Source organism: Phoenix dactylifera, chromosome 16 (assembly GCF_051530095.1).
Source record: "Phoenix dactylifera cultivar Ajwa chromosome 16, Ajwa_hap1_PhDact_Kaust_v1.1, whole genome shotgun sequence".
In the NCBI taxonomy this organism is placed as follows: domain Eukaryota; kingdom Viridiplantae; phylum Streptophyta; class Magnoliopsida; order Arecales; family Arecaceae; genus Phoenix; species Phoenix dactylifera.
In genome coordinates, this window is record NC_143205.1 from 3,693,761 (window position 1) to 3,711,096 (window position 17,336).

General features: G+C 38.8%; 1 protein-coding gene across 2 annotated transcripts; it reads right to left on the minus strand.

The window, feature by feature from the left end:
* On the minus strand, nucleotides 1-15,694 carry LOC103723430 (uncharacterized). 2 transcript variants are annotated; one of them, XM_088713036.1, is made up of 11 exons: nucleotides 14,386-15,694; nucleotides 14,218-14,297; nucleotides 11,400-11,587; nucleotides 9,178-10,123; nucleotides 8,937-9,064; nucleotides 8,065-8,205; nucleotides 6,793-6,852; nucleotides 6,653-6,703; nucleotides 6,486-6,556; nucleotides 3,920-4,074; nucleotides 1-3,817 (listed from the first exon to the last, which is right to left on the minus strand). In XM_088713036.1, the coding sequence occupies exons 1-11, from the start codon at nucleotides 15,573-15,575 to the stop codon at nucleotides 687-689; spliced, it is 6,141 nt and encodes a 2,046-aa protein (XP_088569162.1). In that variant the 5' UTR covers nucleotides 15,576-15,694; the 3' UTR covers nucleotides 1-686. The 2 variants fall into 2 exon arrangements, with proteins under 2 accessions (XP_088569162.1, XP_008812561.1); XM_008814339.5 differs by lacking the exon at nucleotides 8,065-8,205.
* Nucleotides 15,695-17,336: the final 1,642 nt, after the last annotated feature.

A 17,336-nucleotide genomic window follows, 5' to 3' on the forward strand; every position in this document is an offset into this window, starting at 1 on the left:
TCACATGAATCAAACTGGTCATTACAGAAGCTTTTGAGAATTTCTATAGACAGCTGATGCTTAATTACAATTCTTGGAACTTCTGGAAACGCAATAAACTTTTTGCAACCCTTCAAAACATGAGAGAATTATGTAAAATAGGACCAAAATTTTGCATTACCAGGGGAGAAATTATAGAATAGCACAACACACTTGTAAGAGCTACTAGTTCATGATTCAGAGAAATTGATTCTGTTTCAAGGCCCTTATTAATCATCAAGCTAACCATTGGCTTCGGAGCTTAACTCGAATCTGTTTTGACTTCTCAGCTGGAAGACGATTGCCAGTACACAAGCACATGTATAAACACAAAATATTAGGACATGGATCACCTTACTCTGTCAGGACAAAATCCCCGTGTTTAGCTTGTGGACCATATGGGCAGCCGCAACATTGTGCCTCCAAGAAGGAACAGGCTACCATCTCAGTTACATCAACTGCAGATCTGTCTGGATGGCTTATTTCTACCGTTTGTGGGTAGGGTATACCAATAAAAAGGTTACAAAAATACTATTTTAACTGCACAAACTTTCAAATGGCAAGACAAAACCAGCTTCCAAGCCAATATAGCTTTCAAACCAACTAAAAGAGAGACTATGTACAAAAAAGAAAAAAGAAACCATACTGTTTTTCTCCACCTTACTCGATCATGAATGAATGTAGTTGCAGGATGCTCCTTTCTTGCAGTGCCCATTCTCATGGAATCTGCATATTCCTCTTTGCCCTCTTGGAGGTCGGGATGACCCTCCCCCACCACCAGACTGAATCCTATTCCACATAGGCCTCCCAGCAGCATTCCCTGTGTCGCTGCCACTCTGACCAGAATGCCTATCTCCAGCTTGTGCTTGAGGAGTGTTCCAGCTGTTCGGGTCTCCAACTGATGGATCCCAGGTCGGATTCATATTTCCTTGTCCTGATCCCCAAGTAGAATTTGAGTTCATATCCATATTTCCCTGCGTCGGCGTTCCCCAGCTAGCATTCTGGTTTGTATTTCCTGATGGCAGTGTTACCAATCTTGGATTTGAGTTTGTATTGCCCTGTGGGACCGTGCCCCAACCAGGATTTACTGACATACTTCCCTGCACATGCGCCGCCCAGCCAGTACCAGGGTTTGGGTTTCCCTGAAATGGTGTTCCCCAAGCTGGATTTCCAATTGTATTTCCCGGCGCTGCTGGTACCCAACCTGCATTCACAACCATATTTGCCTGAGGTGGGGTCCCCAAACCCATGTTCAAATTTGCAAACCCTTGAGCTGGTGTTCCCTGAGATACGTTAATATTGCTCTGTGCAACCAAACCCCAGCCCATGTTCATGTTGCCTTGTATTGTTGTTGCCCAATTCATATTTGCATTTCCCTGTGATACTGTACCCGTGTTTGGATTTTGTGGGGCCACTCCCCAGAAATTGCTCTGACCATGCGCTGCAGCACTGAGGCCTGCATTTGATGGTTGAGCAAGTTCAGCAGATGCCTCGCACTGAGAAGATGCCAAAGGCTTAGAACCATCCAATGAGACAAATTGAACATTTTGATTGTTACCAACGTTAGAATTGACACCACTACCACTCCATTCAGAGGAAATCATTTTAATTGCCGGAGCAGGCATCAAATGCTCAGTGCTCTTCCCATCTGATGGTATTCCCGAATTATGAGAATTGATGCACTCAGGACCTGCGAGGCTTGACTCTGGCCTTTGGGATTGATTTTGTTCTGATCTATTCTCAGCAAATGCAGGAATGGGACATGAACTGTCAGGCTTTTGTTTTGGAGCTGAATGAGATGTCCAGCCTAGAGATTCAGACCCTAAATTAGGGCCTGAAGAAATTTCTGATTGCTGAGCTGATTTGGGCTCCAATGCATAGGATTCAGTGATCAGATTAGTATCATGTGCATCAACAACAGAGCCAGGATCCGACCCCCTGCCATCTACCAATGACTTTCTTTTATCAGCCAATCTGTCATGTGCTTCAGCCCACTTTTTGCCAAGATCAGGTTGACCTTGCCAGACTACACGATTGTCCTGCCTGTCATTCAATTGGGAAGGGACTGTCTCACCACATCCAGAAGACAAGATGTCACCTGATACCTGCTCACTTCTTGGAGCTGGACGTGCGTCATCACTCTGTGGGCACTGGTTCTTGTCCAAGCCACCAGCAAGCTGAGTGTCAGTAGTTGGGGAAATAACTTCATCCCTACAAGGCAATTCAAGAGATGATTGGTTTTCCAAAGTCATCGATGACTCATGCACAGGAGGAATTTTCTGCTGACTGGATATCTGAAAATTTCCCCTATCATCTACCTTATCTGGAAGCTGGGAAGACCCCATGGTTTCTACCACTTCAGCTGCATTTGGCATTGAGGACATTGCAGCAGGATAAGGATTACCACCATCTGCAGTGACACTTTGCTTAAGCATAGGAGTTACAGCACTTGAACCCCATTCCCCAACAGAATCTAACATAGTAATTTTATTGGACATCCCACTTGCATAGAAAGACCGGTGTGCTTCGCTGCTACTTGGAGTGGTACCCCAGCCATAGATCATGGGTTGAACAGAAGCACTTGAAGGAAAAGATTTGTTTAAAGCACCTTGATCACCTGTCGAGTCTCTGCTGCCCGACTGTGGTGCAGTAGGAAGATTATATGAATCATTTTTCCACTGATTTGGAAATTCACTTGTTTGGACCTTAGACATATCTTCAGAAGACTGTTGGCTTGAAGAGCTCCAGTGAGGATGTGGCTTGTCATAAACCTGACCAGTAGGCTGTGACCCCATGGGTGTGTTTGAACCCCAATTACTTCCATGGTCCTGACTCCTATTCCATCTACCAGAATTTCCTCCTCGACTGCCCCTACTTGGATGGGATAATGGTTGATAAGGGCTCCCAGTGAACGATGCTGCTGTTCTTTCACCATTCCAACCTTGCATTTGCCCTGGCCAAGCATTGATACCCTTTGATGATCCCTGGTCTCTCAAAGAGGTTCCAAGACCTCCCTCATTAGGATTGACAACTTCTGTCTTTGGTGCAGACCAAGCTGATGGCCGAGTAACCAACCTATCAGCTTTCGCCGACTCATTTATACCAGGGGTAGATAAATTAGCATCATTCTGACTGGCTTTCCAATTTGCTATGTTCTGCTTGTTGTCTGTTAAATTATTATGTGCAGGTTCATGCTGTGGTAAGTCATTTCGGAACTTCCCAATCAGTGCATCAGTCAACAATATAGAGTCTTCTTGCTTCTCAAAAGTTCTCCAAATCCTCAAGTTAGTCGGGAAGTATCCAGTTGTACTCCACTTTCGCAACTGCATCATCGAAAAGGGCCCTTGGGTTTTTCCAGACGGATCTTGATAGCGCCAGATCTTCTCGGACTCATTTGCATTAGATGGTACCACAACACCAGTTGATAGAGATGCTGTTGGAGTTTCTGGTTGAACACCAGATGACTGTGCGGGTCTTAAACCGTGCTGGTTATTATTCCAAGCACCAGTCTCCAAACCAGTTGCATTTGTTGGCATTTTTGGAGGTTCCCAACTTCTTGTCTCGTGCACATCATTTCCTTGTTTCCAAGATAACTCATTTGTTATACCAACCATACTAGCAGATTTAGAAGAAGCACCTTCTCTCAGTATACTCCTATTTGACTCCATGATGTTTGAATTTTTCCGTGAACCATTCCAGTTATCACCTGAAATGGAAATTCCTCTCCCAGGAGATGTTACTTCCCTTCCTTTCCTAAGGAGGGCAGAGGCCCTTGATCTACTATAGTGATCTGCATGTTCTGCAAGCAATTTATCATAAGAATTATATAATTAAAACAAAACACAGGCAAAGCATAAAAGCTACACAAATAAGACAGTCAAAATTTCAAATTGCTATAGACCTTGTCTTTTACTATCTGGCTCTTCCTCTTCCTCAGCTGTTTCATAATCTGGACTCATATTTGGGTCAGCATGTATTTCAGGAACTCCATTTAGCCTACGGTTGCGCTCTTCAGGCATATTCAGAAGCCCCAACTTTTCCACGCATTCTCTAAGCGTAAGTCACAGTTAAGGAGTGCTCGAGAATTGGTTTATTGTCATTTCAATGTGAACAATTGAACACGTTAGTGGTACATAACCGGGCTACATGCAAAAGAACTATGAAAACTAATTCTTTTGCCAGCAACTAGAATTTATGTGGCATAAAGAAGCAGAATAACATTTAATAAAAGTCTGCTTTGCTAGAGTTACCATGACCTAGCAAATATATTCACAAAAGCACCAAAGCATATCAACTTTGGCTCCTTGACACATGGAGGTAATAGGAGTTACACTATCAACAATCAATCTTTCCAAAAGGACTAATATTATTGATTTCTTGACTCTGTTCTTTTTTGATAGACATGAAAGAAAAATCTTGCACAACACTTGTAATATGCATAGTACATCCACCTTAAAATACCATCAAATTTAGCAGACTAGTATAATATTCGCAAATTAATGATAACAATGGCCAATAATTTACTAGTGAACAACGTGGCAAACTAAAGAAAGGACTCAAACAATTACATGCCAGTTTTGAAAAGCTTTATATAATAGTGTCCAAATCCTTTGGTTTGAAAGTTGTCCAGACCTGATTTGAATGACTCATGCAGTTTAGTAATGAACAATTTCCCGTACTTATTTGGTTTGTGAATCTTAAACATTATTTCACAAAAGAACATGCAAAAGATTCTTCTGTATGCTGAAATATCCTTTCCCCCAAACTTTTTTGGAAACTTAAAGCCTCATCGCATCATCCGATGGTGGATCATGGCAATGCTCACAATTGCCGCTGGAACTTCCTTGCAAAATGGGCCATGATACTTAGAGTAGGAGAACTCAGGTCATCCTTAGCTGAAATGACATGAGAATATATTCCAACCTGAATGTTAAGCCAATATATAATAACGAAGAGTACCATTTTGGCTAATAGTATATAAAAGCATGCTAAGTTTATGCATAGATATATTTTCAGCTAACTATGAATCAGAAGTCTTTTATCAGGAAAAAAATTCTGAATAGAACTTTGATTTCATCACTCTACTGATTACCAATTTCATGTCCCTATTACATGCCAGATTTAACTCTGCACATGCCCTTTTTTGGCAGCATTAAAAGTCACTGAAGGAAGCAGCTGGTCATGTTCCAGCAGTCCCACCAAGAGATGTAGCATCAAAGATAACAGCATATCATCACTTGAAGCACTTTATCTTTCATTGATTTCATAGATAATTATCTAAGAACAAAAAATCAAATAAAATGTTTTGCATTGAGACCTTGAAAAATGCATGATGAAGACGAATAAAATTTTACTAAATATCTTTTTTGGAGTGTCTTAAATCTCCATACTTGAACCGGGAAAGAGCTTCCTCCACAAAACTTTAAGATCCAATCAGAACAATAGTAAAATTGTATGTTACTGAAATCTCAATAAAATGTGGGAAGCATAGAGAATGAAGAATAGTCAAGACAGAATCTGCTAAAGCAAGTTTAAAATTTAATTTAGCAGGCAGATCTATTAGGAACTAATATCCTTTTATATCGTATGTCTAAGATAAAGATTTCTAAAAGCAATGAAGAAATGCAGCCTGTACAAAAGGAAGTAGGAGGCAACCTAGAAAAGAACGATAGTCATAAGGGACGGAAACCAGGAGTGGATGGCCCACAAGGAATACACACATGGAGGCCCGACCTTTTCTACCTGGCCCCTGAACAAATCTTCATCTCTACCTGTGCCTTACATCACTTATCCTCCTCTAACTATTTTAGTAAAATTCAAGTGCCGCAATTCCCAAGCAATCGCACCAAAAACTCAAAATGGTGGAATGACAAGATATGTGAACAGATAGGAATGAACATCAGTTTCATAGCCTGATTAGAAATTCCAAGGCCATCAGAAAATGTGCTTTATCCACCAGAAAAGTGTGAGAAGAGAGAACGGGAGGGAGGGAGGGAGGGAGGGAGGGAGGCAGGTGGGTGGGGAGGAGGCGGGTGGAGACACACGCACACACACACACACACACACACAGAGAGAGAGATGATCTTAATTTTGTTTGAGCATGGCAGCAAGCAAATGCAACAGCACAATTCTGCAGAGTTGCCTGCCCATATAAATGCATCAAAAGCATGCGCACGCATACACAAACTCACCCACCACCCACTCACATATTAGCTTGTATGCACCCTAGAGCACATAGACACTGTAAATGCATAACTATTGTCAATAAAAGATCAATCGGTACATAAAACTCCTTCAGGATGCTGTGGGCATATGTTTGACAGGCAAAAGACAGCTAATTAAGCCAGTAATTCTTATGAATATAAAAATTCATGGAAATATCAACCACCCAAATAACCAGCATAGCATGACAAGATTGATGTAAAATTACAAATAATACCATTTTGTGTTTTAGGGTGAAAGGATATTCTTTCCTGCGACCCTTTTCGCTGGCACGATCACGAAGATGAGCAAGTCGTAACTTCTCGCTTTCCAACCACTGCATGATAATTTCAGGCATTTAAGTAAAGAAAGCATCCTGGAAAGCTGTAACTTTTCCATAGAAGTAAATATACTTCAATGGTATAATACTCACATCATTGACTCTGACAGCCTGTAAAACCCGAGCTTTCTCCTGAACTTCTCCCTACGAACATTGAAATGGTAGCCCTTTCAGGTATTTTCTTGAAATTAGATCAAGCTGAGGTGTAAGAGTTGAAGTTAAAAATAGTATACCACAGTCAGTCGACCAATAAATCCACATTTTATGCTTTGCCTGAGGCGTTTACATTCCTCCTAGAAACGGCATAGTAGCCAGTTAGAGCAAAGGACAATTTAGAAGCATCTTTTACAATTCAAGGAGATTTTAGTAACTTTGAGAATCCTAAAATATTCTGTCATTACTAATGTCATCATGGTATACATAGAGAAACAAAAGATACCTATCTATTCGTTATCATTTTCATGAGTTATTAAGGATAATGCATCAGTGTGAACTTTTTGGTACTAATTACAGGAACCCATGTATGGATCACTTCTCTCTCTCTCACTCACTTACTCTCTCAATCCCCCACCAGAAAAAACAAAGAAAGAAAGAAAATCATCTGTTTCATCTTTAAAGAATCTCTCACACACAACCACCAAAAGAGCCCCCAGAAGAAACCATCAAATTTGATCATAAATTTTCTTCCACATCACACCCAAGTAGGTGAATTTATTGCTTAAAGCTCGCAAGTGCTGGAGCATGACCATGTCTTGATCTTGTTGATAATGTTCATTAAAGGAACAATTTGTTTAACAATGTCATGGATTGTATTCACCTAGGTATTTAATAGTTCCATCATTAAGCCCCTAAAGCAATTAAACACAGACATGTCTGCTACGTTTTGAACTTCAGTTCATAAGAGCATCAATAAAATTCATTAAAAAGGTAAAAAAGGTACCAAATAATTAGATAAGGCTGTTTGCATCTTCATGACTTCAATGTATAACAATACATGTGGAAAGAAATTTATTGAGAATTTCAAAGTATTTGCAAAAATAATAATTTTTTTTCATGCAACACATTCTAACTCCTCATATTAACCTGATTTTACCCAAAAAAAAGCATATAAATTGGCTCCAAGCTGAATTACTCAGCAACAGATTTAAGAACCTAATTTTAGCAAATAAGAATATCATTGAACTGTTCCACTTAATTATTCATGTCACCCGAGATGAAAGATAGCAAAAGTGGAACCATGGATTTAGGTCCCAGTAATTTTAAGTTTGTACAATTTTGTAGGTATTCTGCTGGCAGAATGGAGGCATGGTACAGTGGCATTGTAACTGTACACAATAACAGTGTCCATTGGCCTGTATTCGTCCATGCCAGACCATAACAACAGGCATGGACCCCTCTTTCGATAAAATCAGCCCAACGACATTATCAGCATGTCACATCCTACTGATATCGAGAAAGCAAGGACACTATGAGCACTCGCTAATGTCAGCCCTTTGATTGCTTACCTCGCTATGCAAGCGGGATGAGACTTTGTGAGAGTTTCCATAAAGCGACATACGTATTGGATTGATCAGCATGTGCCAACTATGGTATAGTCGCATTGGTGGGGCACATGATTCTTTTGGAATGTGTATCAAGGCAAGGCACTTGACATCAAGGAAAAGCAGTGAGAAGTATATCAAAAAATTAACTAACAAATATTGCAGTCAAGACAGCATGTCTTGGATAGGATAGCATGAACATCAGGGCATCACCCTGTAAGTATTGAATCAGATAATTATAATGACAAATGAAAGCATCCTATATCTACAATATCTGTTATATTAGTCTCGGCCTTCATATGTTATTTGTCTAATTACGATACCTTGTGGACTTTATATAGTGGTTCAATTAAGTAGACATTTTTTATCACGTTACTTATGGGTTAATGGTCATGGAAATAAAATTCATAATACATATATGCAAGAGCCATTACTCCATTAGAATTGACTATATTTCAATCTTTTTACTTATTCATATCTAAACTTTTTGAAAACATTCCGAAAGAGTCTCGCAACTCACAATTCAATCCACAAACCAATTAGATCTGACCCCCTCTATGATTTAAAACTAGATCACAATATTGATAAGCAGGAGTTTGCATGTTTTGCAACATGTGTGCATAAAAGAACCAAAGAACCTTAAACATGTTCACTTGCGAGTCTGTAACCTGAATAAAGTGTAGTGAAATGAACCATTACAACCTTATAAGCAATTCATATAGGCTTAAATAGTGAAATAGAAAGAAGAAAGCACACATGTACAGAAAAGATAACGGTAAGAGCAACTGAACAGGGGCAATATAAGCATGTGATCATGAATATTGACAATTACTCACCTCAGTGAACTCCTGATTTGAAATGATATCAATGGTTATTACCTCCGTCTTGTCTAAATTTAGTATCTCCAGCATTACATCTGTTGTCTTCTTTCCACTTTTATATTTCTCTGCTGCTTTGCATGTCCCTGAATAAGAAAAGATGGATATTTTATATCTTAAAAGATCACAGTGCTCAATTTTTGTCCATACTATTTGAAAGGAAAAAAATCAAAAAGAATTAGTAACAAGGGTATCCTACCTTTAACTTGCACCAGGCGATATACATCTTGTCTTTGACCAACACCACAAATCCGTATTCTGACAAATGATCCAACAACCTTCTCATTGAATGCATCAATATCATCAAGCAAATCCTCCATCAGGTTACGACGCAAGTATATTAAACTGATGTTGTGAACATCAATTGCAGCATAATCATCAATATTGGTCTGTGGTTCTTTTTCTTCAACCTTTCTACGTGATTTCCGTCTATTATCTGAAGTCGTCATAATTGAGGCATCACTAATTCCTTCAACATCCATTGGATCAGGATCTACAACCCCTCCTTGATTGTCATCTGTATCAAGTGGTGAAGCCTCTTTCATCAGAAAGTGTGATTCAAGAAGTTTAAGCATTTCAAAATGTCCCACACGTGACTTCCCAAACAGATTTTCAAGCCTTGAATCACAGATAATTTGGCTTTTTCTGCGGCGATCACGAAGATTGTTCCTTTTTATATATTCAAGTAAAAGTGCCTGAACATCAAATTGGGATAGCTCAGATATATCACCATCCTTCATGTGCGCCACAAATTCTAACAGCTCCTCTGAAGCCCAACTAATGTCCTTGGAGGTAGACGTCCCTGTATTTTCAGGTTCTTTCATTAAGGTTTCCTTGTTAGTGGTTTTCCGAGATCGTTTTTTCCCCTTTTTCTTTGCAAAGATGTTTTCTTCAATCTTCTTCCCAGGAGAAATTCTTTCTTCAGGGTGCCCCGAAGAGCTGTCAGAACTAGCTTGTTGCTCATTTTTAGCATCACAGAGATCATCAGAGGATTCCTCCTTGAGAGAGATTAAATTAGAATCCTTCTGTGGACTTCTAGCTCCCTTCAGTTCTTCTAATGTCAAGGACAACTTTCCTTTCAGATCTAACCAGTAGTCCTTGAACAAGAATTCCCAGCTGCTTCTATCATCAAAATCTACTCTATCCTGTAAATGAAATTCAAGCAAACAAGATAACAGGATTAGTCATGACATACTAAAGAATCATGAGACTAGCAAGCATCAACCAGTTTTGCTACAGAAAATACCATAACATATCTATTAACACGAACATCATCTTTTACCATAACAATCTGATATCAAATTATACCCAAAAGAATCCTGATATAATGCTCCACACCCATAAAAAGTACAGTTCAAGAATTTATTGTTAGTTGCGACCAGTGGCATGCCTTTTCCATTTATCACTAGTTACCAGGGATTGATTTACACTCAACTAGATATCCAAAGACATTTCGTAACCGCCACTTTGCATCTTCCTTCTATTTCCTGTTCCCTATTTTTTGAACAATCAAGATACTCCAGAACTATTCTAACTCTGAAACACAATGAACTGTGCTTTTGGAAAAGTAAATTTGCTATTTCCATGAGGCAGGTTGTGCAGAGGACAAGTAATAACTATGTAAAATGAGAATTTACAGAATCTTAATGTCCAAAAATAGAAGAACAATGTCACATGAGGCAGGTTGTGCAGAGGATAAGTAATAACAACATAAAGTGAGAAATTACACAAACTTTAGTATCTAAAGCAGAAGAATATTATCAAAGAATACAATAGCAATAGAACAATACTAAAAGAATAGAAAAAAGTAATACTTTAAAAGTTTCTGATAAAGTGAATCTACAACAAGTTTGCAGAAGAGAACATCAGTGGAACAGCCTAAATAAAATCAAGGACTAAATCATTGTGTATCGTATCATGACCATCAAGGACTACTTTTGATTGATCTGAAGTAACAAACAGACCTGCTTTCAACATCCAAGATGAGTTTTGACCCATCTAAACACAATAAGAGCAGAAAGCAGCTAGTAGTTTAAAGGAATAACATTTCTTGTTATGCAAAGAAAATCTAGGAGATCAATTCATATTTGTCAGTTAACTGCGTTTTAACATAACCGAATTTTCATAATATCTTGAGAAGCATTATATTTGCAGACCATCCACGAACTTCTGGGCTAACTTATTTTACATAAATGAGAACCTATATAAAAACTTCTGATAATTTTTAAATGCAAAAAAAATTAATAACTAGTTAGCAACAAAGTTGGCAAAATACAAAAGCCAGATCATGACTATTCACTTCCAGGGCTGAGTCAATTTACATAAAGAAAAACCTGTACAAAAACTTCTAATAATTTTAGAATGCAAATAGCACTGATTTTCAAAATATAATGCATAAAATAAGAGTTGAAGAAAGCAAACCGTTTTCTCATTTCCATGCCCATTTGTTTCTATAAGCATCACGGTGTTCATGCATGTTTCACAGAAGCCCTTAGTTCCTCTGACACATATAAATCTACCTTCTCTGATGCATCCTTTACATAAAGAATACGTACATGTATAGCACATATAATGTGAGGATTTCTCACAGATGTTACAAATATGCCATCCTGATGCAAAATTGAGAAAATCCCAATGTTAGGAAGGTTGCTATGCCCAGATAAAATATTACTAATGAATCAAAGTAATGATTTATACAAACAGGAGAAGGAAATAAAACAAAATTAATATCTAAAAAGCAAAATCAAGGGCCCAATACAGCATTTATGGTGTTATAATGAAAATATTGAACAAGAAAACAAATGTATTTGAACATCAATACAAAGATATGAATATTATAAATTGATAGCAAAAGAAGGAAAAGTAAATTTGTAAGAAACAACAAGCCAAATAAAATAGTAGGAGTATTCTAACTAGGATTCCCCTCCTGCCTTTTTACTCATTCACAGCTCTCAACTTAATGTTTTTTCTTTTTTTTCCTTCTCTTTTTCTAACTACCAACTTAATTAACAAATTATTTTCATTAAAATAGGCTTCCAAAATTTCACTCAGCATTTCTAGTAATTCTACATAACTTATTTTTTGTATGTCATATTTCAAAAAAAAATCACTTGAACTTAATAGAAATTTCTCACTGGAACTTAATAGCCACCGCTACATTAATAGTTTGAATTTACCTTGCACAGAAGTCCAACATAAAATACAAGCTGAGAGGGGATATCCACATAACGCACCCTTACATTAAAGCTTGTTATATCTAATGAGGACTGATACTTATCTTTCTTAACTTCAGATGTATGTGCCATGGCTTGTAACACAATATGGTCATTTTTCATTTAAATGATCTATTCCATAGCACAGCAAGGAAACAGTGCTACCTCTAACTTGATATCACATAGATATAAAGATATTACATCAACTATCCCTAGCATTTCTTACACTCATTCATGCCTAGTGTCTCATGCATAAAGATGCATAAAGTGCAGTCTTACACAAAAAGGTCAACATATGCAAGTTATATATTTGATTCCCTGATTCTAATATATTAATATTGTTTCTAATATGCCATTAACTCTAACAGAAATTAAGAAATATTGACAATAATTCGAACTAACAAGAAATGATTACATTAAATTGTTTCTTCAACTTAAGATTTAAAATTATATGATAATCTTGGCCCTTTTTATTTAAGTCTCATGTCTGCCCAATAGTTACATGTGCACTTAGGGCCTGTTTGGATATCCGCATAGGATGATCATGAATAATCCTTTAGCAGTTAGTAATGGGAATAGCTCAATAGGGAAATCTTACAGTTCCTAAATCCCTATATATTAGGGAAAACGCAAACCACCTTTCCAGAGGAATCTCTTATCTCAAAAAGCCAGCAACCGTGGCCTGTTGGCAAGCTCCCTCGGCTGGCCAGACTGCTCTTTCCTTCATCTTTTTGAGACGACAACAACTGTCAAACTTATCTTTATGGAAGATAAGATATTTGGGCATCCAAGCAGCCCCTTAATGGGCTCTTCGTTCTCATATGTGTTCCACACATCCATCACTCAATCTATGTGTTTAGCACATACCAGATAGACTATAATTTCATGGAGGATTCCAGTCGAAGTCACAATTTGCATAAGACTTTTCTATTGTTTTTCTTTTCTCTTTCTTTTATATGCATGACCATTGCAACAATTAATCACACACCTACCTTGCAACAGCAGTTGTAAATTCAACTGCATGAGCCACTGGTCGAACACCTTTCTACTACATTATCTTTTAAACTTGTGACGGGTTTTTTTTCCTCTTTATAAAATCTCATCAACATTTCTGCCGACAGTCTAATATGCCAAGTGATGACCCAACTGATGCTTTTTACCTCTTCGATAATAAATACAAATTCGGCTACTATCTTACTAGTCATAGACACGGGCATAATTATGATAAATAATAACATATAAAAAGTCTAAAACCCCTCAAAATCTCACGATGTTAATTTTGTTCGGTAGAGATGATGTTAATTATTTCAAGAGTCCTCTCAAACAATTCTTCTAGTTTATGTTGTTCATTCCATCATAATATCATTGCCACGAATCATTATAACATAGCATTCAGTGGAACAGCAAAGTATATAATAACAATATTTATTGCATTATAACCAAGCTGCTGAAATTATATCTTACTCATCTTGTTCTTTGATATTGTGTAGCCATTGCTAATTCCAAGAGCAAAGAGTCTTCATGAACACTACAACAAAGGTTGATGATTCCTCATAGACTCAACTAGATATTTTGAGTTTCACTCAAGTTATGTTATGGATGAAATGATTTCAATATCACAGACCACGCTATATTGTTGACAACACAGAAAAATGTTTTTGGAATACCATATCTATCCTTGCAAGTCTCCACTATCAATGTGAGTCACTCGCCCTTTTACCTTTGAATGCACAATAATATCAACTACCACTTGGACATTCAATTAGAATTCTTGAATAACCCATTCTTCTATCTATTAACCCTAAGGAACCACAGGCACTGGGAAAATTTAAATTCCTGAGCTGCTTGCCAGATGTACAGGGAAGGCAAAGTAAGATGTTAGCGGATGCATATCCTTCAACCAAGCACAAAGCGAACCCTCGAACGGATCATGGCACAATGCAGCTTTAAAACAAGCTACAATTTTGATTCCACGATTTACATGCAGAAAGATAAAGATGGGGTATGAGCAAGATGGCAAAGTATACCGCAGTTCCATCGCCCCTTCGCCCGGAAGAAGGCCTCATCCCGATTAACACATGAAGGGTGATACACCTTTGGACAGCCCCTAGAAGCAGGAAATAGGTAGAAACATGAGAAGAATCAGAGAAACATAACATACATCTCAAAGAAAGACAGAAATGAGGCCCACTCACCTACGATCACAGACTACGAGATCACCCCCATCAAAGCATATGAAACACACTTCCTCCTCTTCTTTCCTCCTGGCTGGAGCCCTCCCAACGTGTGCCTTCTGTGGTCGGCCTCTCTTCCATCTCCCTCCACCTCTCCTCACACACACCACCAGGGACTCTGCAGCTATCCGCTCATCCTCTTCTTCCACAGCAACGTCACCGCCACCAACAGGGGAGATGGCAGCCTCATCAGTCTCAATCCGCTCATCCTCTTCTTCCACAGCAACGTCACCGCCACCAACAGGGGAGATGGCAGCCTCATCAGTCTCAATCCGCTCATCCTCTTCTTGCACAGCAACGTCACCGCCACCATCAGGGGAGATGGCAGCCTTATCAGTCTCAATCCGCTCATCCTCCTCTTCCACAGCAACGTCACCGCCACCAACAGGGGAGATGGCAGCCTCATCAGTCTCAAAGGCAAGATCTTTCTTCTTTTCTCCTCCTCCGGAGGATGAGGGGGATCCCATGGGGGAGCTCGGGCGATGGGGCTCACCCTGGGGCTCCATCGCGTCCATGGCCATCCGGGCGGCCCCCTCTTCTAGGGAATCATCACCGCCGGCGAAGCCGGACGTGGTGGCCGCATCAAGCCAAAAAACAGGACCTTTCCCGTCCTCCGCATGGGAAGATGGGGATTCCACAAGGGAACTAGGGCATGGGAGCTCCACCTGAGGTTCCACCACATCTACAGCCATCCGAGAAGCCTCTTCTTCTATGACATCATCACGTCCGGCATCGCCACCGGTGATGGCCGCATCAGTCTCCAAGATCGGAGCTTTCTTGTCTTCTCCGTCAGAGGAGGACAAGGACACCGCAGCGGAACCCGGGAGCACTGGTTCCTCCCGGCGCTCCACCACCACATCGACAGTCATCTGAAAGGCCTCTTCCTCCAAGGAATCATCACCTCCGGCTACGCCGGAGGTCACGGCGGCATCAAGCTCAAAGGCGGGGGGGTTCTCTTCTCCCGCGACGAACGAGGGGGAGAGCGCAGGGGATACGGGTAGCTGCGATCCCTTCGCCGCTTCCCGGTCCTCCATCAGCTCGCATGAGAGAATGCCAGCCTCCCCGGCCTCCGGCGGGGGCGGCGGGTTCTCCTCGCTCGATTGGTTCATCGGCGGAGGCCCAAGAACCTCTTCTCCTTCTGGTCCTCTCATCGATCGATGGCGGGGAGCAACAGAACGGACCTAGGGTTTCAACAAAAACCCTAGCTTTCTCCCTTGTTCGATCTTATCGAAGGATGAATGGGGCGGGCTTTAATTACGAGATGAACGAAGAGCAGGAGCGGCTTGGTATTTATTATTTATACTTTCTTCTTTTTAAGATTAATCTGAAATTTCTTTTCTTCTTTTTTATTATTCATACGTTATTGTGCTTATATTTTCCATTTTTTCTCTGAATATTATATTTTTTTCCTTATATTTTTTTTTATTACGCGTGACAAGATTGTTTTGGATTTTTGGCAAGAAACCACAAAAACTGAAGGGTGCCTGGTTACGAGCATCAGCTCCAAAATAAGGTGATGAGATTTAGATGGAAGGTAGAAAAGTATCGGTAGCTGAGACAAAAGATCGGAGATATTAATAAATAAATAAATAAAAATTTAAGAACAAAGATTTAGATATCTTTGTTATTTTGTTCCATACAAGTAATTTTATTTACTCTCTCTATTTGATAGAGAAAGAATGGATCAAAGAAAAAGAATGGATGATTATATAACTTTTTAATAAACTATCTTTTGATTAAAAAAAAAAGCTAAGAAATATTAGAATTTTATCAAAAAATTAATAATAGATAATTTTTTATGTAGAAACTCATCCCACACACTTTATCCTTTCTTCGTTGCATCCTCATAAATTAGGAAAATGTGAATTGGTGAACCAAGATGAATGGACAATCTTTTTTTTCATCCATTTTTTTAAAGAATTTTGAACCAAATGGTAGATGGAAGTTATCCATTCTTCCAACCCTATTTATTTTTCTTCTCATAACCCCAACAAAAGACGGAGGTAGGGCTGTCTTCTACATCATTTTAAAGATTTTTATGTATTTTCCTACAACTTTTATCATGAAATCTTAAATATTTTCTAAAGATGCTAGAGCATGTCTCTTCATTAGACCTTCTTTATAGCACGTGCATCAATACATTGTTGGTACTTCTCTCATTCATTTATTCGTTATTCCTAATTATACCACTTATCTATTTCCATATTTTCATGTTTAAAAAATTAACTTGTTTGGTGAGATTCTCTTTATTCACAATAATCTAAGACCTACATTGTTGCAAGCTGTGCTATTATTATCTAAATCATTATCTTTTAGGTTCAAGGAGTATATGTCAATCATATAATTTCTAATGGCATTTTTCTACATCATCCAACTAGCTCCTATTTTATTCCATCTCCCGTCATCAGTCTTTACGTTTGTTTATCTATAACAAAAGTAAATATTTTGAATTATATGTTATCCACAAATATTAACTGATACCTAATTTTGTTTCTTATTTCACCAAAATTACATTTATTGTACACTATTTATAGTCACATAGTTTTTATTTTCTTTTCTAAGAATTTTTTTACCTTAGCATTTAATTTTTTTTCCTAAGTTGCTCAGTCCTTCCCAATTTGGCGACCACCTCCCAAACTTCGAATCTTGTGGCTTGATAGAAAAGAATTATCTTTCACACCAAAGGACATTGGCCAAACTTTCTTACTATATGACCGAGCAACTTTTAAGTTTCCGAACATGCAAATGGTCTAATATTGCCAACCTTATTCCATCTAAATCCTCCAACTCAGCAATCATAGCCTAAGCATAATCCTGACTAGCCAATTCGGACTAATGAGCCATATAGTAAGTCAAAGAATAGGAAGCTACTCTGGTGGCCGATCTTTTAGAAGTTCTGTACTCTTGCGGTA